A 26311-nucleotide genomic window follows, 5' to 3' on the forward strand; every position below is an offset into this window, starting at 1 on the left:
ATCCATTTTAAACTTTTTGTGGTCGTACAAAGGGTCATTGTACTCAGAAAAATAAGCTTTATCGCTGTAAACAATAATATCAGTAATCTAAGCTTCATTTTAGGACCCAATTAAATATATATTTATTGAAAAAAAAAAATGCTCAAAGTCTGAAGTTTTTTTTTTAATAGGTCCAACAAACCAAATTTCCATTTTTTGCTTTTTGGGTGTTTTTGAAACCGCCTTGAGTCAGCGAAATTACAAAACACCCAAAAAGCAAAAACTGAAAATTTGGTTTATTGAACCTTTTCAAAAATAAACTCCAGAAGTGATTAGTCTTTTTTTAGTCTATAGTTGATCCATCGAAAAAATGTTGTCTCGTCAATTATTATTTTTTTGCATTACAATGATAAAAAGTGATAAAAGTGGTCTTTAAAAGAGTTTTTTATCATTGTACATAAACATTCACAACATACACAACATAGGGCTTTAGGACCCAATTGTATCCCGTTGGTTGGTCAAATTCAAACTAAAAATTGACGGTTAACCGAGGCTAAAAGTCAGATTTACAGAGTTTTTTTTTTTTTTTTTGAAAAGGTCCTCTATGCTATTGTCTTTCATATGTTTAAAGGACCAAATAAAAAAAAGTTGAGATTTTTATCTTCGTCTTCAGCCGTCTTTGCAGATTTCCCATCACTTTGCTACAGATTACTGTTCAGAACCCCATTTCTGCCAACCCTGTCCGCCTGTACTGCTGCAACAGAACCAACTGACAGTTGGACAAAATTCAAAAAAGAGAAGACAAACCCAAAACGGAGCGGCGCAAATTGCTCAACAGCAAAACAACCAGATCTCGGGCAGATTGATAACCGACGCGCGACGCAACCCGATGATGCTTCCATCTGATTCTGGGCGTCGCGCGTCGGTTATCAATCTGCCCGAGAATTTTGCATTTTTTCAATTGTGTTTCTTTTGCCGGTTTGTGACCCCGTAAAGGAAAGATGCCGCCACGAAAGCGTAAAATAAAGGTGGTGTCCCCGGAGAAGCCGCAGTTCAACTTCGAACCGATTGAAACGGTTTTGAATGGGCAAAAGGATGTAAAAAATCATCCAAATCTGATAAAAATAGCTGAAGGAGTTGTATCAGAAGGTTTGTGTAATGAGTTTTTTTTTTGCATTCAACCGGTTCTTGAAAATGTTATGCTTGTTTCCAGATGCCTCACGATACGTTTATGGGTCGTTTATCCAATCGCTGAAAGCGCCGATGTGTCTTGAAGTGGGCAACACCTTTGTCACCTGAAGTTGTGCGCAACCTTCATCGCCGAACCGATCTAGTGCGAGCAGGAGGAAACGCACCCGCTGATCATGGCCATCTTTGATTTCCTGCTGTCTAAAAATCAGCCAAAACGCGATCGTCCGATTCCGGATCTGTCAGTTTGTAAACATGGTCCTGAACGCGGGACCGGAGGCACCGCTGGACGATGACATCTGCGATCGGATTCTAAAGTACCATCTAGAACGAATGCGGGACATGACCCCGTCGGTTCGCGTCCAAGCCGTGTTGGCCCTGCAACGTCTGCAAAGCCCGGAAAATCTGGAAGACGACGTGTTCCGCATATACATATTCCACATGGAGTCGGACGTGTCGCCGATTTGCGACGGTCATAACGACGACGTGACGAGGTCGGACGGGAGAACTTAAATAAGGTGCTGGCGGAAATGTTGGCTTGCGGCGATCTTGGCGAGGGCAACGTGAAGACGATTATGGCCATCTTTGAGTGGTTGGTGGGTGACGTCGAGGAGCGGTTCCGATTCTGTGTGGATTTGATCAACGGATTTTTGGAACCCTCGCGGGCGGACGTTTCCAACACGTCGCGACCGTTGGTGGATGAGTACTAGGAAAAGAACCCGGACAAGAGTCTACAGATGAACATTTCCTCGCTTCGGTTGAACATAATGGACTTGAAGGAGCAGGAGAAGGAAAAGGTCAACAAGAAGGATTATGGCGGTAATCCGTCCGCGCCGAAGCTCATTCTGCAGAACCGGCTGGAAATCTGACTGGGTTATGTGAGCGCCGTTGACGAGTACCAAGGTGGACTGATGTTCAATCTGGACGTTTCGCGTCGTGTTCTGCTGCAGATCACCGATATGAGGACTTTTTTCTGCCTCGATCTGTACGAGATCATCCAAGAGGAAGACTACAAAGGACGATTTGAATGTACCAGATGGACTTCCTGTCGCCGTAGTGAAGAGAACGAGGTGGATGAAAAGAAGCCGGCGAGATTAAGTCACAGGATCCGGCGGTAAGTGTTTCGTCTTGGACTCGCGTTGTTTGAATAACAGCGGTGTTTTCGCAAGTGATTGTATCACTATGGCAGCGCTGTAGTCCCGATTCGCCCCAGATGACGTAATGTTCCGAATGTGATGAGCGGAAGTTAGTAAATTCGTTTGGATTGCTCTCTGCCATCGAAAGAAGATATTCGCAAAGGCACCCCTTCTTAGAGCTGCTGATTGCACAGTGTCTGATCGGTTAGATTGACCAGCGGAATAACAGTTTGGTTCTCTAGCACGATGATGTGGAGTTGTAGTGTGATATTTTATACAAATAGGGCGTTTACCCCTACGAAATTTAGTTTCAGAACCTCCGTTATTCTTGGTTTCGCATAATTTACGCCAACCATCAAAAATCAAAATCAAATCAAATTATTCGCTCTACAGCATTGCCTTGGCGTTCTCGATTGCGAGATTCCTACTCGAAACTAAGTGTCCGAAGGCTTGATTGTTGAGGCAATTGCAAACCTCTTTTTACACCTTAGCTTCCATCCACCCCGGGATTCAAACTGACGACCTTTGGATTGTTAGTCCAACTGCCTACCAGCGACTCCACCGAGGCAGGACCCAGGGAGACGACTCCTACACCTGGACTGAGCTAACGACCTAACCTTTTGGTTAGTCCGGGGCCAACATTTACTTCCCGTCCGACGGAAGGCGTGATCAGACAAATCTCGTCTCGAAAAATCAAAGGAAGCGCAATTTTCACAAACGCAAGGGCTCGCCTTCCTTTGAATGCAGATTAAAGAATCTCATGTTTTAAATTATTGTTTATTGATTTCAATTCTTTAGGCAATATTTGTACTTCTAAATCAATTTAGTAGTTAACAACATTTTGGATTCAACGCAAAATTAAATTTGCCTTGCGCGCTCTCTCTTTTCTCTTCTCTCGCTACGCTCCGTTACCTGCTCTTTCGCAGGCAAGCGCACTGCGCAGGCAAAAACAGTCTGATGTGAAACGTTTGTGCGGCTGGTTGTTGTTTACGTTTTCTGCGCAGGTATAATTTTCAAACAAATCATTTGATTTACCAAATACTTTGTTTATATTTTTCTTGTTGATCATTTCAGCGCCGTGGAGAACTTGATAAAAACGGAACAGCTGGTGCTGGAGAACTCGATCGGTAATCAAAAGAGATTTTGCCGGCAGCGGGCCGACAATATTGTTCCGCCGGGGATGCGACCAAGCGAACAAACGATTGGCATCAATCAATCTGAATAATCAGATAAGTACATATTATATTTGAATTTTATATTCAACTTGATACTTTGTGATTTTTTCTTCTTACTTTTTCAGGATTAGACGATTTTGGCAGAATGATCAACTAAACAGAATCGACATCGCCGCTTAAGTTCAAATATTATTGTTGTGAACCATCCGTCAAAAAGTGAACAATTCTGTAAAAAATAGGTAGGTAAAAAATGTAAGAAAAACTTTTAAAAACCATTTCAAAACTATTTCTCAAAAAGTAGTAAATTTGCATGATAAACTTTAATTTACCATTTGAAAACTATTTCTCAAATAGTGAAACTGGGAAAAAATGTAAGATAAACCTTAAACAACCATATGAAAACTATTTCCAAAATAGTAGCGCTAGGTAAAAATAGCAAGAAAAACCCTAAAAAACCATTTACAAACCCTTTCTAAAATAGTAGACGCAAGGTTAAAAATTGTAAGAAAAACCTTAAAAAACTTTTTAAAAACCATTTCTCAAACAGTAAAAACCGAGAGAAAAAGGTCGCTTTTTCGCGAAAATTGACTTTATTTTTACCATTACACAAATGGTAATTTGACGAAATGTTGTTCGGGGATTTTTAAGGTTACCGTTGCTAACCACCCTCAATTCAGATGGTCGAACTTTATGATAAATGGTAGTGTACCATTTCCGATATGGTATTTTTAAGGTTTTGCTACCATTTTTCAAATTGTGGTTACGATCTCTGAAATGGTGACAAAACTATTTAACAAAAAGTTTTTTTAAGGTTCTCGTTTATGCGGGGATCATAGTCATACCGTACCCCAAACTGTTCAATTTTTTTTTATGTGAACCGAGATGTGAACCGTACCACAAATTAATAAAATATGATTTTAAATGGTAAACTGCTTTACCGACACTTACCGACACCATTTGAAAAGGGAGGAGCCAAAAAATAAACTCTACAAATGTTCTGGGAACTATGGATTTAACGGGAATGGTAAGTATATGATTATTAATGGTTAGCGTTTTTTTTTTTTTGTAATGTCCGGGATTTGTTACCGCTTGATGATGATGTCTCCTGTTGATTTTTCCGTTGTGCTGCCGCCTTATCTAATTGAGCTATCTCAGTTACATTACGTTTGGCGGTTTAAAATGCATTTTATTATGAAATGTGGCCTCAAAATTTATCATAAATATATCGTAACATGTATGGTAGAACCATACAAATAAATTATAGACCAATCACATGGCGAACAATTATCGTTCTGATAATGGTCAATCAATTGTTTAAATTATTTGGACTTATAAAAATTATCACGAAAATAAATTAGCTTTACATACAAACTATATGGCAAACAGGTATATCGTTCCATGAATTGTTGAACAATGGTTTGAATTGTTGAGACTTAGGAAAATTTTCGCTGAATTCAGATATATCGTTCCATGAATTGTTGAACAATGGTTTGAATTGTTGAGACTTAGGAAAATTTTCGCTGAATTCAGGTATATCGTTCCATGAATTGTTGAACAATGGTTTGAATTGTTGGGACTTAGGAAAATTTTCGCTGAATTCAGGTATATCGTTCCATGAATTGTTGAACAATGGTTTGAATTGTTGGGACTTAGGAAAATTTTCGCTGAATTCAGGTATATCGTTCCATGAATTGTTGAACAATGGTTTGAATTTTTGGGACTTAGGAAAATTTTCGCTGAATTCAGGTATATCGTTCCATGAATTGTTGAACAATGGTTTGAATTGTTGAGACTTAGGAAAATTTTCGCTGAATTCAGGTATATCGTTCCATGAATTGTTGAACAATGGTTTGAATTGTTGGGACTTAGGAAAATTTTCGCCATAATTCAGGTATATCGTTCCATGAATTGTTAAAGTATTATTCGAATCATTCGGACTTAAGATTTTTTTTGCTGTAGTTCATTTGGCTCAATCATACAATACCTGTTTCAAATAATCCTAAGCGTTAGGCGAACAGTTATATCGTTCCATGAATTGTTGTACAATTGTTTGGATTATTGGGACTTAAGAGTTTTCGCTGAACTTCAAGTTGGAAATACTACGTCGGCTATGGTACCCTTATGTTTTAACAATAGCTGTTCCGAAAAATCCTTACCATATGGCGAAAAGTTATATTTCTCCATGAATTGTTCAACAATTGTTTGAATCATTGGGACTTAAGAAAATTTTCGCTAAAATTCATTTTTGGCTCAATCATACAAAAACGGTTTGAAATAATACCAAACATATGAGGAATAATTATATCGTACCATTAATTATTGTGCAATTGTTTCAATTATTAGGACTTAGGAAATTTAGGAAATTTTTCGCTTAGGTTTCTTTGACTAAATCATACCGAGTTATTGGAAGCATAGTAACCTACGACCAGTTGAACAGTTCCGTAGTAACAGTTCAATAGGGCGAATCTGCGTTTGTAAACAAGCAGTCTATCCCCTTCTTACTTGACGTAAACTGTCACTTGAGTGAAAGGGATAGACTGCTTGTTTACAAATGCAGATTCGCCCTATTGAAATGTTACTACGGAGTTAGCATAGTTACCTAGTTGTTGATTGCAAATAAATATGTATTCTCGTTTCAAACCTCAAGACTACTGGACGTCTTTTACCCTGCTAAAAGGTTATGGGCCTTCGCACAAAGCCGAGAAATTTTTTCAAGTAGCGGACAAGTTTTGAAGATGCCGAGAACTCGCCGCAGCGGAGGAAGCTTTCCGGAAGTTACACCAAATGGAAACGGTGGTTCGGAAGTAGCTGCAGGTGGAAGCGGCAGTGGCCAAGGTCCGAATGGATCCGGACAAGCGCCAAACGGAAACGGAGCAGCTGGCAACGGCGGGAACGGAGCCCCGCTAGCCCAAGTTAGGAACGTTCGGGTCACGAGTTCGGTGGCCATGCCGGCGATCGAGAAGCTAAAGGGTCGGGAGAACTACTCGACGTGGGCGTTCTCGATGCGGATGACCCTGATCCGCGAGGGCAGCTGGCCTGCCGTGCGACGAGCGGAAGGTGACATCGTAACGGAGGACCTGAAGGAACGGGCGCTGGCTACGATCTGTCTGGGTGTTGAAAACACCAACTTTGGTCTCATTCAGGACGAGGAAGACCCGAAGGAAGTCTGGAGGAAGCTGGCGGCTTCGTTCCAGGACAAGGGATTGCCGAGGAAGTTCGGTCTGCTCAGGAAGCTGACGTCGATTCGCCTCGAGGATTGCGCGAGCGTTGAAGAGTACGTCAACGAGCTTATGACGACTTCTCACAAGCTCACTGCGATCGGTTTTAAGGTCGACGATGATTGGATGGTAGCTTTGCTGTTCATGGGACTGCCGAGCTACTACGAGCCCATGGTCATGGGTCTGGAGGCCTCGGGGGCTGCTCTGACACCGGATTCAGTCAAGGCCAAGATCCTGCAAGACGTGAAGCACGAGAAGGGGCCGACCAACGCCGGATACGACAGTGCATTTTGTACCAGGGTACAAGTTCGAGTCGGACCAGGAGCCGCTGCAGTCAAGACCAGAAAAGCGATGCTTTGTATGCGACAAGCCGGGACATTTTGCGGCCAAGTGTCCAGAGAAGCGGATCGAAAAATCGAAGCCAATAGCCTGGTTCAGCACGGACACGACGGATGGTGTCCATGCAGGCGCATGGTATTTGGACTCAGGAGCATCGTGTCACCTAGCAACTTCGGAACAGAACTTCAACGGAGAGGAGTCTGTGCAGTTCGTCGTTGGAACGGCGAACAACGGTTCGATGACGGCGGTCTCAAGAGGAAACGTGGCATTGGAGTGTCCAGACGGCAGCTTGGACATTCGCGGAGTGCTGAAGATCCCAGACCTGGCCTCGAATCTGCTCTCGGTGAGTACAATCTGTAAAGAGGGCCACATGGTGATCTTCACGGCAAAGCAGTGCAAGATACTGGATGAAGACGGTAAGCAGGTCGCTTCCGGGCGAGAGGAGGGCGGACTGTATCGATTGGCCGAGATGAAGCTGTCGCCGAAGATGGACGAATCGGTCGTGTGTCGACCGGAGAGGGCGTTTCTGGTCAACACGGCGAAACTGATGGAGAAGACGGCAGAACCGGTTGCAGAGGATGAGCAGTCCGGCACAAACGATCGGACCGTTGCGGTAGACGGTGATGGTGAAGCTCGTGGGGAGGCTGGCCTTGCGCTCCCGCCGCAACAAGATAGACCCGTTGACACTTGTCAACAAGAGTCGAGGCACAGCGGCCGGGAGCGCCGTTGTCAAGGCAAGTACGATGACGTTTGTTCCGGTACACTTTCTGTCGCGGATTTTTATCCACAGCCTGCTACAGTGAAGGACGATTATTTCTTGGAGGACGGTCCACTGAGTGTCGAGGTCATGCGGCGACCTGACTGCGAAGCTGGGAACGGACCCAATCTCGACGGCGGAGCTGATGCGAGAGGTCAAGCAGCTGCCGTACGTGAACCAGAAAGAGGACGAATGAGCGAATTTACGGTTCCTGCGTTCAAGAGGTTGCTGTCTATCGAGCTGGACGAGTTTGCCGACGTGGAATCATACGTGGACGAGTTCATGGCACTGGCTCGTGGTCTGGTGGATAACGGTTACGTGATTGGAGAACCAATGCTCGTGGCGTTGTTGCTGATGGGACTGCCGGTGAGCTGTGATTCCTTGGTTCAGGATGTGGAGAGCTCAAAGATGTCGCTGGACGCTGCGAAAACTCGGATTCTTCGGGACGTTCGTTTGTTGCAGGAGGAGTTCGAAGGAAGTCGGATGGCGCGTGAGTCCACCGAAGGTCTAGGAGATGGAGGCGATACCGATTGAGGAGGAGTCAGGGGAACAATCGGGTTCGCCGCTTAGTTAGTTAGGGAAGTTTTTTCAATGGTCGTAGTTTAAGGAGGAGTATTGGAAGCATAGTAACCTACGACCAGTTGAACAGTTAGCATAGTTACCTAGTTGTTGATTGCAAATAAATATGTATTCTCGTTTCAAACCTCAAGACTACTGGACGTCTTTTACCCTGCTAAAACGAGTATCATAACTTTTATCATACCGGCTACAGTACAATTATGTTCTAACAATAGCTGTTTCGAACCATCCTAATCGTATGACGAATAGATACCGTTCATTAAATTGTAGGAAAAAAAATCAACCATTCGAATATGTCAAGATAAGTGCAACAATTCGGGAAATAGTACCATTTTAATTTTGTTATATGGTTGTGACATTATATCAACAATATCACAAATGGTAACCATACCAGAAATAATTTTCTTATGATTTCGACAGTTTCACCTTTGGTATTTGATTATGCGGGTATTAGAATATGATTTATGATTTTAAGAATTTAAGACTTTAAGAAATAGCGTTATCTTCGTGCGCATGTATTGCTTGTACGTACACGATAAAAAGTGAGGTTGTCCGGCCAGCAAAATCAAATGGTGCGTTAGTATGCGTACGCGAAACGTCATAAAACAGTATTAAGTTTTTAAAGATAATTCAGGATTTTTTAAAAATAAAATTGCAAAATAATTGAAAATGTTTCATTTTTTTTCGGCCAGTGTTTTGACTACCAACGTTGCTCCGTTTTTCCTTTTTTCATATTCTTGCTGTTTCACAAAGGAACGCAGCTGAAACGAAACAACTACAAAATTGAAAAGCGCAGCAAACTGAAGCCGAGCAGCAAAATTAAATTTCTCTTCTATTTGTACAATTTTTTAAACAAAACTATATCAAATTTCGTTATTTATTCAATAAAGTGTGACCACCAATTGTGAGTAGTGATATAAAAGTATAAATGACGCGCCTGTAACGAAAAATCCTGAAAATCAGCTGACTCTTCTCGAGCCGCCAACGGTAAGCGGTTGCTTTGTTTTGAAACTGCCCGCCCCACAAAACATAACCTCAACTTTTTTCGGTTGCCCCTTTAAACAGATCCGTCCGCCCAGCCTCCAAAACAATGTCCTTCTCCGCCAAACTGGACGCACTGCGGAGGGGTTTCTCCGAGGAGGCCACCGCGGCCAAAACGCTGCCCGCGCTGCGGGACCTGTTGGGTACCATTCCGAAGCAGCTGGACCGCGAGAAGACGGCCGTTTACATGTTCAAGGAGGTGCTGAACGTTTACGCGGAACTGGATGACCGGGACGTGGGTTTGCGGGACGTGCTGCTGGAAGCGCTGGAGTATTTGGTGGGATTGTGCGCGGATGCGGACGACGGCATTCGGGTGCACTTTCTGGTGCGCACGTACAACGCGATGGTCAAGTTTAACGGCAGTGAGGTGGGTTTCGAGGGGTAAGATGTACCGGGATGTAGTTTGGTTGAATCGTACTCTTTTTTTTAATTACAGAACAACCGACTCATGATTGTGCAGTGCTGTGACCTCGTGACAAAGTGTCCCGTGAAGGAGGACCAAATGGATCTGCTGCAGAGACTCTGCAAGGTCGTCCTGAGGGCAGTTTGGGATTTGAAGGCTGTAAAAGTGTCGACGGAAGGAGCGCTGGATTTCATCTGCGCGACCAGCATGAAACTTGTGGAGCACTGGTCGGAATCGGATTCGGTGGAAGTTCGTGCCAAGGCGATCGCCATCTTCCACGACGTGTTTGGCAACGCGACGGCGGTGCTCTATCGGTTGTTCAATCTGGACGAATCGCGTGCGGTTGATTATTTCCGGAAGTTGGTGCATCTTTTCCGAAGCAAAGGAAAGTTCTCCGAACGGGAGCTGATTGAGCTGCTGCAGCAAAGTTTGCCATATCTGGAGAACGTTTTAAGTCTCGGCGATGCCTCCAAGTCGTACTTGCAGTTTGCCTCCTTCATAAATATTTTCGAGAGGATTATTGATGCGCCGACGAGGAAGTCTTGGACTGTGCTGCGAGATTATCTGAACTTTCAAAACAGTCCCGTACCCGATGAAAGCAAGCTCGTAAATTTGTCGACCATGCTGAAAGAACTGAGCGCCACTTCCGCCTCCGACCCTTTGCTGGTGGACATTGTTATTTTCGTAACGTTGCAGCTCCGAATCCATCTGGAACAGTTGAAGCTGCAAGCACTGACGATCGTCCGGCCGGTCATAGATCTGTGCAAATCTCTGACGAAATTCTGCAAGTACTGCCCGAGAAGCGTCGCGCACATCTGCGGCCGTTGCGCCAGCTCGAGTCGACACTTGGTAGATTACATCTCCACGATGGTGGTTCAGCTGGCGACGATGCTGTCGAAGGCCGGCCACAAGATCGATGCCGAGTTGGTGGTGTTGGTGAATGGCTTCCTGAAGCACAAGCTGCTAACGCTGGACGATTTGAGCTGTGATAAAAAGCAGTCCCTGCTGTATTCCGCGCTGCGATTTGTGTTGAATTGGGCACGCGTCGGATTCCAGCTGGTCAACGGGAGGGACATGTTGGAGCTGACAAGGATGGTGATTGATTTCAAGTATCGGTACGGGTTCGATTTTCTGACGCCGGTCTACATGGTTCGTCTGTTGGAGAGTTGCTTCAAGAGCTGTGGAACCATTTGGGAGATCATCAATGTTAAGTTGATCAAACTGCTGTTGATGTTGCGTGATGATTCCGGCACGAAAGAGGTCGATGAAGTGATTTATTCGATAATGAGCCATCAAATTGGAGGCAAGGACGAGAAACTTCGTGAGCAGAACATTGTGCAGCTGCTGGAGCGTTCAGATTTGGAACTGTACGGCTATCCCATAAGTCCAACGCTGAATCAACAGGAAAAGATCACCGTACTTTTGCTTGAGATGAACTGGGCGTCTCGATACAAGACCAGCTCTCTTTTGGACTACTTTGAACGACTGCAGAAGCTCAACGCAGATCCAGCGCAGCTGGGAATGACGCTGTACCTGTTCCAGGACGGAAACATCGCCCAAGTATCCGACGAAACCAAGGAGAGTCTCAAGGTGAAACTACAGAACGCGCGACCCAAAGCAGCGATCGAAAAAATCCGACGACACGGTTCGCTCGGCTTGTTGAGCTACTACGAATTCATCGCAACTTCCAAAGCGATCGCTTCTAAGCTGAAAGATTGCCAGTTCAACAGGGACACGCTGAAAAACGACCAAATCAACGACATCCTACGGGAAAACACGATGGAGCAGGAAATGGTGCTGCTTTCGCAGCTCGAACAGACTTATCTCAACTACCGGGACATGACTGCGACGCTGGCGGAAACCTCGTTCGAGCACTTTGGTCTGATCTACTCGCTCAAACAGATTTCGTCCATGTTGTACAACACCTGCCGCTTCTACCAGATTTCCTACTATCCAAGACGAGGCGTTGAACTCCAGCTGCTAAACTACGTCCTGCTCTGCCAAAAGCCCGACCGAATCCTGGATCTCTGCTGCCCGTTGGGATTCCTCCTCGAGTACCACCAAATCTACGACAAGCTACAACAAGAACCGTTCTATCAAAAATCGTGGGTTCCATCCCTCAAACAACTGGCACGAAAGGCCAAAGAAATCATCAGTTCCGCTGACGACACCTCCATCTCCAAAGCGTCAGAAACCCTCAAATACAACTTCATGAACCTCCACCTCAGCCTAGCACTGTACGAAGCGTCAACCGACAACCTCCCAGCGTCAATCAACCACCTCCACACCCTCAACACCCTCCTCCAAAATCACCCCGACTCCACCACCGTCTCCGTCATCCGCGGCCGAATCTACCACGTAATGTTCCGCCTGGTAACAATCTATAAACTCCCCTCGCCCCGTGGCATCTCCGAGCGCGTCTACATCCGCCTCATGCTGGAGCACTACAACGAGATTCAGAAGCTCCCAACCGATTACGCGTTTGTCGTGCCGACCAGCACGCTCGAGATGACGCTGGACACGTTGCGGTATCTGATGATGCGCTACGACACCGACCGGATCGAGGCCCACGTCGAGCAGATTTTGCGCTTTGCGATGCGGCGCGGAGCGGGGCTGAGGGCCATGCAGGTGCTGACGATGTACGCGGTGTTGAACGCCGACGGGGAGAAGACTACGAAAAGCAGGGTGAGTAAGGGGAGATGACTTCCAACACAATTTATCTGTTTAATTTCTCGTTGCTTCATACCCTTAGTGACGTAATAGGAGCAAGGGCGTCTATACAAAGTGTCCCTTTGTCTATACGAAGTGTGTCCCAAAGTGTCCGATTTGTTCACCTAGCGCTCAAATGTTTTTCAGGACCATGTTGCCGGCGGGTATGAGGATCATACATACATATAAATAAATTAGTTTTTTTTGCAACTTCGGAATTGTTGAATATTTGAGCTTTTTAATATTGTTTTTTTTTGTGGATATTTGTTTTTAAAATAATGTTTGTATTTTTAATTCTTCTATATTTATAATTTTGAGTTTTTGGGGTACGGTACGAAATTTGAACATGATTTTTTTTAATTATAAAAAATTGGAAACTCAAAATAAAAAACAATGAGAACAGTTTGATTTTTATAAATATGAGTATTTTGAAGCTAAAAAACTTAAGGGTGCACAGCAACGAAGAAAGTTGTTGTCTTCTTATTCCAAAATTGTCAAATTTACGGACCCAATCCTGCAACAACGTAATTGTAAAAATAATCAAATTTTGTTGTAAATTACTTTGTGGAGTCTTGAAGATACTGAAATCGAGCTAAACATTTCATTAGGGCACAAAACCAAAACGTAAACATTCGGGATTATTCCACTATTCCATTCATTAGTACACTCCCTACATGCCCTCCAAGAATCAGATTGATAACAAACAATTTCCTATTGAAAAAATCAAAAACTCAAAAGGGCCCATAACAATGTTCACTCCGAACCAGAAAAAAAGTTCAATTGTGCCCTTTTCTTTTTCGTTAGTTTTTCGTAGTTGAGGAACTTTCTATGTTATGAAGTGAAGTTTTCATACATTCTTAACACTAATTCACTTCAAAACAACGTTTGGTTAACGTTTCACCAAAGATTTCTGCAGAAAAAAACTTCGTCTAACCACAATATTTAACACGGTCCCGCGGATCCTGTTCAGTACACCTTTGAAGAATTTTTATATTTCACATGCTCTATTCTCACCATTCGATCACAAAACTTCACCAATTAACACGTGAATTAACATAATGTTCGCTGAATTCCTCATTATTTCTAACTGAACAAAAGGTCCCATAAACATCATTCAAAACAACAATCGAATGACAGCGCTTTAGTGCCCTTTCAATTCTCTTCGAAATTGCATCTAGAAAGGGCCCATTATGAACAACAGTTGGAAAGTTAAAAGGGCCTAATAACGAGATTTTTTCAAATTATGAGTTTTATTGCGAAAATCAACATAAATTAAGAAGCATGCAAGCAGAGTTGAGGATAATGATGTGTTTTATCGTATCATAAGTAAAAATACCATCAGTGAAGCTTCTTTTTTAAATAGGAATTGAAACAAGTTGTGCACTTTTTGCAAGCGATTTTCTCGAATCGCGGATTTTGGTTTTGTGCCCTAATGAAATGTTTGGCTCGAAATGTCTGACAAAATCTGTGACAAAATCTGAGTGCAAAAGCTCTGATTGATGTGCACCGTTAATCTTTGAAAAATATTTGCAACGGCCTTTTTTTAATTCGATTTGTCAAATTTTAAAATTTTGTAGGTTCGGAATCTAAAATTTTAAAATAAAAAAAAAATAAATCAGGAACTTAAATTTTGAATTCTATTAATAAATTTGTAAATTTTGGATCTGAAAAAAACTTCAAACATCAGAATTTATTTAATTTTGAGTTTCTAAAATTTGCAATTCGAAAATACAAAAAAAAAGTGTTCAAGAAATTTTTATATAGTAAAATTGTAAAAAAATATAACCTGGAATAAAAAAATAAAAAAATCGGAGTTTAAAAATGAAAAATGTTTAAAATTTAGAATTCTTTGAATTTGAAAATTTTGAAATCAAAAAAGTTTAAAGAATAATTTTTGGAAATTTTAGTTTTTTAATTTTGAAATTTTAAAACACTGATTTTTTTAGGTTTTTATTGAATAGCCTTAAAATTTTGTTTTATTTTTTGATTTTTTAAGTTCAATTATCTGTAATTTAAATTTGTCAAATATTTAAATTTGTAGTAGTAGCAATGGAGCAACAGATTCGAGTCGTTAAATGACAGTTCTCCCATAAGGAATGCATTGTACATAGAAAAAAGCAAAAACTGCTCGAATGAAAATACTTTATTGTTTCAACAGTTTTGCCTTCCTCACTTCACTGAGGCAAGGCTATAAAATCACTCGAAAAATGAACTTCTTAAATACACCTCCAAGATATACCTTCACGTTTACCTATCGACTCAGAATCAAATTCTGAACAAATGTATGTGGGGATGTGTGTAGACATAATTTTTTTCCACACGATTATTTCAGAACTGGCTGAACCGATTTTGGCCGGATCCGCCTTATTCTGTTCCTTTTTGGGTCGCCTAAGACCCTATTAAATTTGATTCTGTTTAGTGAAGCTACAAAAAGGGTGATTTTTGCATAACCTCAAAGGTCGAGTCTTTTTGCTTACGCGCGAGAGTCGCGCAGCATGCGGTTGCCACATTGCTTAAGCAGTGTCTGCGTCTCTTCTGGAAAAAGTCTGTATTAATTATGTTGCTGAATACATCATTTTGTCTCGACAAAGATTTATACGAACTTTTAACTGAAATATACAACTCATAAGACATTGCTTACTAAGACTAGGGGGACAGCATGCAATTCCATCGTGCACCTAATGTTGGCATATCAGCACTTAAAATTCAATTACAGCCCCCCGCCTTTTCTCCTTTATTTTGGAGAGTTGGTAAAAAAGAATTGAAAATTGCTGTTCTGGTTAAAAACAATAATTATAAAAAAACTAAATGAAAAAAATAAATAAAAAATAAATTAACAAAAAACTCTTAAATTTAATTTGTAAATACAACCTAAAAGACAACATGAATGTGAGGAAGGCATCAACCACCTTAATGTGGATTAAGTAACGTTTTTTCTGCTCACACTTAATCGAAATTGACGGAATTTATTTCATCCAATGATTGTATCTGAATTAATATGTAGCTGTAAGTATGTCCAAAACTCTGCATTTTGTAATAAGATAAGCATATTTTATTTTTATTAGTACAACAAATAAATGGAACAATACAAAAAATAATTGAAATCTGGATTTAAAAATCAAGAATCCTATTTTTTATAATTTTGGATTTAATTTTTTTCAAACATCAGAATATTTCAGGGGCTGACAAAATTTTTTAATTTTTTTTACCAGCCTAACACCAATTGCATTGAAATACATACCAGGCCAGGCCTACTGTGTAAAGTTTACCGTAGAGATGATTCGTTGCATCGGGATATTTGTTGCAAGTTGCAAGTGTATTACACAATCTAACATTAATTTTTTCTCTCTAATAATCTATGTTTGTTGATTTTACACGTTTCATGTGATTTTAGTGCGAACGTTTGGAAAATTATTCAATTTTATGGGGGTCAACTTTGGCCGTGTTTCAATCTAATATCACCGTTATTTACCGTAACACTACACCATGCCTATATAACAATATAAAAAATGGGTGAATGAAAAAATATATCAAATTACCCAAAACAGGGGAAAAAAAGAAAATAAGTAGAGCTGCTGATAACAACGAATTATTTTGTAGGTAAATCTTTATTAAAAAAACTTTCTTAGCCTTCAGAGGTCAGGGAAAAATGTTTATTTACAGTTTGAGTCCGCACCGTGGACTTCCGTAAGTTCAATATTTAATCACAGGTTTATCTCTACAGATGCTGCTCACCTTCCTGGACCGGCTGCTGATGTTCCGTCCGATAACCACCGATAGCAAGGACTCTTCAAAAGGCCAATTTGGCGACTGCCTCGAAGTTCCTCAGCTATCGCTGAGTGAAACTCCCAACGGCGTGGACCCAACTCGCAAGGCTGTAAAATACGTCAAGTCGCCTCAAGTGTGTAGTTTGAACCTTCCTCTGCATCTCTGTTCCTAATTCAACGTTTTTTTCAGAAACGAAGCCCCTCGCCGAACCTGTTCCCCGAGCAGTCAATCGATTGGCGCCAGTACCTGGTGCACCACCACTCCGGCTGCAGCTGCCAGTTTTGTCGCTGGCCACAGTACAAGTGTGCGGCTCTGCTGGCGCTGGCAGGTTACGCACGGGTTGCATTCCTCAGCGACAACCACGAACAGTGTCACCAGCTGTACAGTGCCCTGTCGGAGTTTTGGACGCAGCGGAGCGATGGATTAAAAGCTGCCGGTGAGTTGCTGGGGCAGATGGAGGAATTTCTGACGATGATGGCACGGGTTTTCATGAACTACGGACAGCTGCTGATGAAACATGGCCAGCCGGATAACGCTCGTCGTGAGCTGAGGAAGAGTTTGGAGATGGTGCGGGAGATTGGCGGTGGGGTTGACCCGGGGCTCGTTCAGGACATTGAAATGAACCTGCAGGCGTTGGAGGATGGTTCCAAGTACGGCGGGAAGAGCAAACCGAGTGGGGCGGCGAGTTTTGCGGAGTTTATCAAACAAAATGCGCATTTGGAGCCGGTTCCAGCGGTACGGACAAACAAGTTCCTGCTGAAGACTCCGAAGGTGGGTCCAAGTCGAGTCATTCCCAAAACGGCCAGCCGGGCAGATGATCTTCTGAAGCAGGTGGCGCGCAAGCGGCTTAAAACGACCCTCGCAGAAAATAATCACAGCCACGAGACGGAGCTGATAAGTGCCATGACCGGACTGTCGTGTGGGTCCGAACGGAGGCTCAAAACTACGGTTAGCATATTTGTAGACTCGCCGGAAAAACCTAGTGCAAGTGGTCGGCTGCAACCCGGCAAGAAGAAGCTGTTCTGCAAGGAAACGTACTCCGCCGAGCAGGATGAAACATCCCCCAAAAAGCCATCCCGAGGAAGAAACATCGTCGGTGAAACTCCCGCTGCGGCCCCGAAACCAACCCGCAAGAAAAGACTGCCATTAAGTCCCACGCTCCACGCGTCCTCATCCACCGAATCCTTCAAGGACGCCCTCGTCAACGGATTGCAGTGCAGTACGCCAAAGGCCACCTCGGTAACAACCAGAACCAAAGCCGGCCGCACCACCAGCAAAAAGTCCAAACCAACCATCGAATACCCCAAGCTAGCTCGCGCCAAGTCCAAATCCCCCAAGCAAAACCACTCGTTCAACAGTTCCTTCCGTGACGTTTTGCTCAAGTCCATTACGGAGAGCGCCAAGCAGCGACCTGCCGCCGCAGCCGCCGCCGATTCCAGCGTCATAGTGCTAGACGATTCAGACGACGTCATCAACACCAGCATCGCGGAAAACACCTCCATCAGCCACAACTGCGGCGGCGTCCTGTCCCTCAAAAAGTACTCGGACCGCAAGGTGTACGGAAGCACGCGGAAGAAGATCCCCGCCAAAACGCGCCTCCAGTTTGATAGCTCGGTGGTGGACATTACGACGCCGGTCAGCTCTCCGGCGGTGACGCCGGCAAGTGGTAGCGGTGGTAACAGTGCTGAAGCCGTTCAGGTCGTGAAAAGAACAAGGGGTCGACCGAGGGTGGTGAAGACGACGGAGGTCACTCCGGAGTTGGGGGAAGCGGCGGTGACGGGTAAAGTTACGAGGACCACCCGGAAGGTAAGGGGGAAGGCGGGAGCGATTTGATGGAGAGCGGGTTTGCTGTCGCAGGTACTGTAAACGATTGGTATCACACACTATTTTTTTCGTTTTTATTTATGAATCTTTTTTTTAACATTTTTAAACTTAGCAATAAATTTAATGAATACTATTTTGTAGCCATTGTTCCAAATAATAGTTGTCTCAATTGTTTATGAAATATGAAAACTGTAACAAAGAAACAAATTTATTTCGGATTCAGCGCCCACGTTTGAAGAACTCCTTGTTTAATCGGAATAAAAATTAATCAACTACTTATACTGCCGTTCTAAGCTAAATTTTATTTTTCATTAGGCTCTTCGTGACCTGGGCTTGTTTATTTTTGAAACTTTTAGTGAATGGTGACTGAGCGCTTTGTTCACCTTCACTTCGTAAACCGGGCTTTGACATTCTTCTTTCGTTCATACACTTACGAACGAATGAGCGCAACGCAAAGTCACTCACACAAGCATTTTACTCTCACATTCGCGCAGAGCTTGTTCGTTTGAATTCTACCGAAACTCCGATCACCTTCCACATGACTACACTCAAATGATTGCTGTCACCACGCAGTATCGCACTTGCAAGAAAGAGAGAAAAAAGAGAGAAAGAGTATGTGCCTTCGTGTTGCGCGGCATTTTTTACATTTTGATTTTTATCATTTTAATTTTTCACTTATTTTTTTTGAAACCAGCACAATAGCGTAAAAATTGAGAAAATTCTCTAAAACTTTCCCGAATAAAGTGTTGTGCTATCTTGCTCCTGAGCAGTTCTCTCAGATTTCGGTCATTCGATTTTTTTGTATTTTTTAATCCGACTGAAACGTTTTTGGTGCCTTTGGTATGCCCAAAGAAGCCATTTTGCATCATTAGTTTGTCCATATAATTTTTCATACAAATTTGGCAGCTGTTCTATGATGTATGAAAATTCAAAAATCTGTAAAAAAGTGTTGGAATTTTTTGATCGATTTGGTGTCTTTGGCAAAGTTGTAGGTATGGATATGGACTACACTGAAAATAAAAAGATACACGGTAATTTTTGTTTTGATGATTTTTTATTTAACTTTTTGTCACTAAAACATGATTTGCAAAAAAACACTATTTTTAATTATTTTTTTCATTTTTTGATATGTTTTAGAGGACATCAAATGCCAACTTTTCAGAAATTTCCAGGTTGTGCAAAAAATCCTTGACCGAGTTATGAATTTTTTTATCAATACTGATTTTTTTCAAAAAATCGTAATATTGGTCGTCAAAATTTTTCTACTTCATTTTTCGATGTAAAATAAAATTTGCAATCAAAAAGTACTTAAGTGAAATTTTGATAAAGTGCACCGTTTTCAAGTTAGGGCCAGTTTTTGGTAACTTTTTTGAAAATAGTCGAAGTTTTTCATTTTTTAAAATTAGTGCACATGTTTGCACACTTTTGAAAAAAATATTTTTGAAAAACTGAGAAAATTCTCTATATTTTGCTTTTTTGAACTTTGTTGATACGACCTTTAGTTACTGAGATATTGCCATGCAAAGATTTAAAAACATGAAAATTGATGTTTTCTAAGTCCCACCCAAACAACACACCATTTTTCAATGTCGATATCTCAGCAACTAATGGTCCGATTTACAATGTTAAAATATGAAACATTCGTGAAATTTTCCGATCCTTTCGGAAAAAAATATCTTCAAAATTTTTAAACCAAGACTAACATTTTAAAAGGGCGTAATATTGAATACTTTGCCCTTTTGAAATGTTAGTCTTGATTTAAAATTTTTGAAAATATTGTTTTCGAAGAGATAGCAAAATTTCACGAATGTTTCATATTTTAACATTGTAAATCGGACCATTAGTTGCCGAGATATCGACATTAGAAAATGGTGGGTTGTTTGGGTGAGACTTGGAAATCATCAATTTTCATGTTTTTAAATCTTTGCATGGCAATATCTCAGTAACTAAAGGTCGTATCAACAAAGTTCAAAATATAGAGAATTTTCTCAGCTTTTCAAAAATATTTTTTTTCAAAAGTGGGCAAACATGTGCACTAATTTTAAAAAATGAAAAACTTCGACTATTTTCAAAAAAGTTACTTAAAAATGGCCTTAACTTCATCAATATTTCACTTATGTACTTTTTGATTGCAAATTTCATTTTATATCGAAAAATGAAGAAAAATTTTTGCGACCAATATTCCGATTTTTTGAAAAACTCAGTATTGATTAAAAAATTCATAACTCGGTCATAGATTTTTTGCACAACTTGGAAATTTCTGAAAAGTTGGCATTTAATGTCCTCTAAAACATACAAAAAAATTAAAAAAAATTAAAAATAGTGTTTTTTGCAAATCATGTTTTTGTGACAAAAAGTTAAACAAAAAATACAAAAATTAAAATTCTAAAAAAAGATCGATTTCGTAGAGAATTGCTCTCCTGTCAAATGATATAACTTGCTCAAAACTGGTCTAAAATGTGATTTCCGATCATAAAACACGAGGACGAAAAAAGTCGAAAAATTGTTCGATGTTATTTTTTAGATGTAAAATTTTATTTTCAATTGAAAACCACCTTTCAGAAATTTCAATAACGTACACTGTTTCAAGTTCAAGCCACTTAAACAGATTTTTGTTAAATACGTTGTCACCTGTAGAATTTTTTTTTCGGGGGTGGTCAAGCTTGTTCATAATTTCTACAGGTAAGAAGAAAAAATAGTGGCTATGATAAAACGGTTTATGATAAAAAAAAACTTGTTCAGTACTTTTGCAAATTTAATTTTGAAATCTTAGGAAAAACTATTTTGAAAATTTCTAAAACTTGGCAACACTGTCAAATAAATTTTGATCAATTCAGAAGAGGGCAATTTTTGCAACTAAAATATATTTTTAACAAGAATTTCCTAAACTGGTTATTTTGTGCCATTCATTTTATTTTTTTGTTGTGAAGATTCGAATCAGGCATTAGGGGCAGGTATACTTTACCGAAGACACTAATTTGATCAGAAAATCCGTTCTCAAGGTTGTATGGAGACTGGTATGGACAAAAATAATGATGCAAAATTTCTTCTATGATCATAAAAAGACATACATCGTTTAAATTAGAGAAAAGGCTTATGTTCGTTTTTATTAAGTTGTGTCAATGTGTAGAAAACTTAAACTGAACTATTGGAAGCTTCGAAAATCCAATTTTTTGAACTTTGCGTCAAATTGAAACGCATTTTTTAGATATAAATAATCGTATTTTTGTGTGTAAAATGATTGGATTACCAATTTTTAATTGATTTCGTAGAATCTAAATTCAAGTCATACTCCTAAAAGCAACTGTTTCGGGCGATCTCTACCTGTTCAAGCGCTTTCTACATGTCGTAACCCCTGAAGTAACCTGAGCCGTTTTATTTCAATACGTTCCAACAAAACGTAACGCCCAGCTGAAGCATAAAAGTTTATGCTGCTCCTGCCTGTCGCGATCGAGAATAAGCTAAGCTAGGGAACAAGTGAAACAAACAGTTCAGTCCGTCGCTTAGCCATAGCATAGCATCAGTTGTTTGTATACACGGCAGCGCATCCTGTTGGTGCTTTGTGTTTGATTCTCCATTTTTAGTTAATTTTTGTGCGATGGCATCGATCAAAACTGAAAAGGAAGATCCGCTGAAGCGACGGATGGTTCCGCGAGGACTCCAGAAGTTGATCGAGCAGTGTTTGAAAATCTACCCCGATCAGACAAACCCGCTGCAGGTGACCACCGTGCTGAAGTATTGGTTAGTAGGAGATTTGTTCGAGTTTTTAGAATGATAAATTAATATTGGTGACTTGAATAGGTTGGGAGGTCAGGACCCCTTGGACTACATCAGCATGTACAACAATCCGGGCAATCCGGACGAGAACATTCCCCCACATTGGCACTACATCAGTTTCGGACTTTCGGATCTGCACGGCGATGGACGGGTTCATCTTCCCGACACTGTCGGTGGTTTGGAACCTCGTTCGGGAATGGGTTTTGAGCTCACGTTTCGGTTGGTGAAATCACCCGATGAGGAAAGACCGCCAACGTGGCCGGCGAATCTGCTGCAGTCGCTGGCCAAGTACGTCTTCCAGTCGGGAAATCGCCTCTGCTCCGGAGACAACATTCCGTGGCGTAGATCGTTGGACGGAAAGACTTCCAGCATCCAGCACATGTTGATCGCCGAAGATCCGCAGATGTCTCGCACGGAGACGCCGTTCGGATGGGTTGACTTTCTACAAATCGCCGGTGTGACCAACGAAGAGCTGGAGCAGGCGTCACGCTGGAACGGCAAAGGAATTCTGAACCTGCTGCAAAAAGACCCAACTACCGGAGGATCGTGGCTGATCACCAACATGGCTCGTTCGAAGAGCGTTTTCGAGCTGTTTCCCAAAACTCTACGCCAGCTGGAGATCGACTTGGAGAAGGAAGGATCTGACCTAGCTGGTGTGAACGCGGATTTCACCTTCAAAGAACTTCCCAAAATTACAATCAAAAAGGAGATTGTCGATCCGGAGGAAGAAATTACCAAATGTATTTCCTCGTGCAACATCGAGATAAAGAAGGAGTTCAACGATGGCCTCGAGCACTCCGGATCGTCCGACATGGTGAACCCGTTCAACCACTCGCAGGTTCCATCCCGGGTGTCCCCGCTGAACGGAATCGAACTGACGCTCGCACCCTACGCGGCCAAGTTCCTGGTGTTGGCAATCAAGGACAGAATTCGCCACGGTCGCCACTTCACCTTCAAGGCGCAAAACATGGCCGTGACGTTCGTGTCCGAGTCCGTCACCGGGTCTATCGTTACGAAGGATTCGCCGTACGGTGTGCTCGGTTATTGGGTTCAAATTCTCATCCCGAACGCGCTGATTCCCAAAATGATTGACACGTTTAGCGACCTGAACAGTAGCGTTGATAACTTGAAGATCCCGCTAACGTACGAATGGCCTGAGCACAACCTCAAGTTTATCATCGACAATCCTCCGCCGGAACTGCTCAACCAGCAGGGGCCGATTTTGGCTTAGTGGTGGTAAAGTAAGTTGGACGGAGGGATGTAGACAATTTCATTTTTCATACTAACGATTTGAAAAAAAAAAAAATAATAATACTCTAAACTTTATGTATTAAGACTCAAATTCCATTTACAGATGATGTGCCTTTCGAATTAGATATCATAGAATAAACGCAAAATTCAATTATCATTTGATATTTTTTGTTGAAAAAAGAAAAAACCCTTTTGTAATTTCTGTGGCCGTTGCTAAGTAACTAAGTAGGTATAAGATTGTCCATGCAACGCAGAAGCTGTACTGTATTCATTTGGTTCCAACTTGTTCGGTTCGGGCCAAGCCAGCTACACCCAATCTATGTAGATTAAATAAGGTAAAGCCTGATCTACAATCAAACTTACGCAAACTATTGCGTAAACAATCGTCAAGTTGATGCAGATCAAAATGTCAGTAGACTATCGACCATCGGTTACTGCGATCCCTGCCTGACATCAAAGTAACAAAGTAAACAGGGGCAAAAGTGACAGACGCAATATTCTGCGATTTGCCATTGTAAATCAGGCTTAATGCGGGTTTACCAGATGTCGAAAACAAAAAAAGGTTAGCACGAAAACCGTATTCAGAAAAGTGCAAATTTTACCATTTTCCTGGCAAATCTCACCAGATTTTTTGTGGGGTTGTTTAACATGCCAAACCAGATTACAAAACGCTTTTAGTACCTAATATTTTTTTTTCGTCTTTCCTCATAATACATTTTCACCGCAATTCAGTTTTTATTGTTGAATAAACAAGTAACAATAAGTTCAATTTGTGTAGAAAACCGAGTTTTGGAGTTCCTTTCAGCTGTGTGTTACACTTACCCATGTTGGAAGAATTATTGTTTTTTTTAGCTGTGGTCTTAACAAAAAGTAAGAAAAGTTTTGAAAAAACTTTTTAAAGTTATTTAAAATACATTTTTCAATCCCTTAAAAAAATTTAAACAAATAACATGAACTAAACTTATGTAATAAAAAGTTTTTTTTTTAATTTCAATAATTGAAAGATAGTTACTATTTTTCCAGTAATTTAATGGAAAATACATTTTAGTAAGTTTTTTTCTTTATTTTTTTCTTACTCTGACACCTTTATTTACAAGCAATAATTGTTCCAACATGGGTTATGATGTAACGCACAGCTGTACGGAACTCCAAAACTCTGTTATGTACCTCAAAAGAACATATTGTATCTTGATTTTTCACCAATAAAACCGAATTGAATTGATATTGAATTAATGGAAAATACCTGATCGATAAAAAAATTGCCCAAATTATTGGTTATTTGAGCAACTCTCTACGAAATCGGCCGATTTCGACCATTTTTATTTTTTGTATTTTTTGATTTGACTCAAACTTTGTGGGGGCCTTCCCTATGACCAAATATGCTATTTTGTGTCATTGGTTCACCCATACAAGTCTCCACTAGCGTGCCCAGATCCTCAAGGAAGGTGGGGCAACAATATGAGCGTTTTGGAAATTTCGTCGTTTATGGACACCCCCTTGGCAATTTTAGAACAAATTTCTGAGGATGGTGGGGCAACTGCCCCATGTTGCCCCACCCTGGGCACGCTAGTGCAAGTCTCCATACAATTTTGGCAGCTGTCCATACAAAATTTCGAGATTTTTTGATATGTTTTAGGGGACAAAAATCCGCAACTTTTGAGCCATAGAGAAACATGGTCAAAAAATCTGCCGCCGAGTTATGAATTTTTGAAAAAATAGTGATTTTTGGAAAAAATCGAAGTTTCATGCAAAAACAAGTTTGACATTATTTTTTAATGCAAAATTGAATTTACAATCGAAAAGTACTTTACATATTTTTTGATAAAGGGCTCCGTTTTCTAGATATAGCCACCGAAAGTTTGATTTTAGCGAAATATTTGCAGTTTTTCAATTTTTAAAAATAGTGACCATGAGTGACCATTTCTAAAAATATATTTTTTGAAAAGTTCAGAAAATTTGCTATAAAATTGTCTAAGAGACATTGAAGATTGGACCTCTGGTTGCTGAGATACAGCGGCTTAAAGAAAAAGAAACACGAAAATTGAAGTTTTCTAAGTCTCACCCAAACAGCCCACCATTTTCTAATGACGATATCTCAACAACTAATGGTCCGATTTTCAATGTTAATATATGAAACATTCGTGAAATTTTCCGATCTTTTCGAAAAAAATATTATGAAAATTTTTAAATCAAGACTAGCATTTTAAATGGGCGTAATATTCAATGTTTGGCCCTTTTAAAATGTTAGTCTTGATTTTAAAATTTTCAAAATATTTTTTTCGAAGAGATCGAAAACTTCAATTTTCGTGTTTCTTTTTCTTTAAACTGCTGTATCTCAGCAACCAGTAAAGTACTTTTCGATTGCTAATTCAATTTTGCATTAAAAAATAATGACAATCTTGTTTTTGCATGAAACTTCGATTTTTTCCAAAAATCACTATTTTTAAAAAAAATCATAACTCGGCGGCAGATTTTTTGACCATGTTTCTCTATGGCTCAAAAGTTGCGGATTTTTGTCCCCTAAAACATATCAAAAAATCTCGAAAATCAAAAAAATACGTATTTTGGGAAATCGAGTTTTAGTAAAAAAAAAGTTGATAAATAATCCTCAATTTTTTTTCCGTGTACCTATTTTTTTCTCAAAAGTCCTCAACAATACCTACAACTTTGCCGAAGACACCAAATTGATCAAAAAATTCACTCAAAAGTTACAGCTGTTTGAATATTTACATACCATTTTTGTATGGACAGCAGCCAAAATTGTATAGGGGTAATTCTCCGCCAACTCACACAGCAGTTGCCCCGACCCCTCTTCGATTTGCGTGAAACTTTGTCCTAAGGGGTAACTTTTGTCCCTGATCACGAATCCGAGGTCCGTTTTTTGATATCTCGTGACGGAGGGGCGGTACGACCCCTTCCATTTTTGAACATGTGAAAAAAGAGGTGTTTTTCAATAATTTGCAGCCTGAAACGGTGATGAGATAGAAATTTGGTGTCTAAGGGACTTTTGTGTAAAATTAGACGCCCGATTTGATGACGTACTCAAAATTCCGAATAAACGTATTTTTCATCAAAAAAAACACTAAAAAAGTTTTAAAAATTCTCCCATTTTCCGTTACTCGACTGTAAAAAATTTTGGAACATGTCATTTTATGGGAAATTTAATG

At 40.8% G+C, this 26311-nt stretch overlaps 2 protein-coding genes across 2 annotated transcripts; both read left to right on the forward strand.

Moving 5' to 3' along the window:
* The first annotated feature begins 9139 nt into the window (after positions 1-9139).
* Positions 9140-18305, forward strand: LOC6032260. Its single transcript, XM_038263728.1, has 5 exons — positions 9140-9358; positions 9437-9779; positions 9849-12500; positions 16249-16425; positions 16482-18305. The coding sequence occupies exons 2-5, from the start codon at positions 9462-9464 to the stop codon at positions 18123-18125; spliced, it is 4791 nt and encodes a 1596-aa protein (XP_038119656.1). The 5' UTR covers positions 9140-9358; positions 9437-9461; the 3' UTR covers positions 18126-18305.
* Positions 18306-21599: 3294 nt separating this feature from the next.
* Positions 21600-23279, forward strand: LOC6032261 (suppressor of fused homolog). Its single transcript, XM_001842846.2, has 2 exons — positions 21600-21857; positions 21918-23279. The coding sequence occupies exons 1-2, from the start codon at positions 21715-21717 to the stop codon at positions 23122-23124; spliced, it is 1350 nt and encodes a 449-aa protein (XP_001842898.2). The 5' UTR covers positions 21600-21714; the 3' UTR covers positions 23125-23279.
* Positions 23280-26311: the final 3032 nt, after the last annotated feature.

This window comes from Culex quinquefasciatus, chromosome 3 (genome assembly GCF_015732765.1).
Source record: "Culex quinquefasciatus strain JHB chromosome 3, VPISU_Cqui_1.0_pri_paternal, whole genome shotgun sequence".
Taxonomy (NCBI): Eukaryota; Metazoa; Arthropoda; class Insecta; order Diptera; family Culicidae; genus Culex; species Culex quinquefasciatus.

What these genes read in the sequence shown, in the direction of transcription:
- LOC6032260 (XM_038263728.1), top strand. Translation starts at nt 9,462, where the DNA reads ATGTCCTTCTCCGCCAAACTGGACGCACTGCGGAGGGGTTTCTCCGAG. An exon ending in TCAAGTTTAACGGCAGTGAG is followed by an intron (nt 9,780 to 9,848) that starts GTGGGTTTCGAG and finishes TTTTAATTACAG; the next exon opens with AACAACCGACTCATGATTGT. An exon ending in AGAAGACTACGAAAAGCAGG is followed by an intron (nt 12,501 to 16,248) that starts GTGAGTAAGGGG and finishes TTATCTCTACAG; the next exon opens with ATGCTGCTCACCTTCCTGGA.
- LOC6032261 (XM_001842846.2), top strand. Translation starts at nt 21,715, where the DNA reads ATGGCATCGATCAAAACTGAAAAGGAAGATCCGCTGAAGCGACGGATG. An exon ending in ACCACCGTGCTGAAGTATTG is followed by an intron (nt 21,858 to 21,917) that starts GTTAGTAGGAGA and finishes TGACTTGAATAG; the next exon opens with GTTGGGAGGTCAGGACCCCT.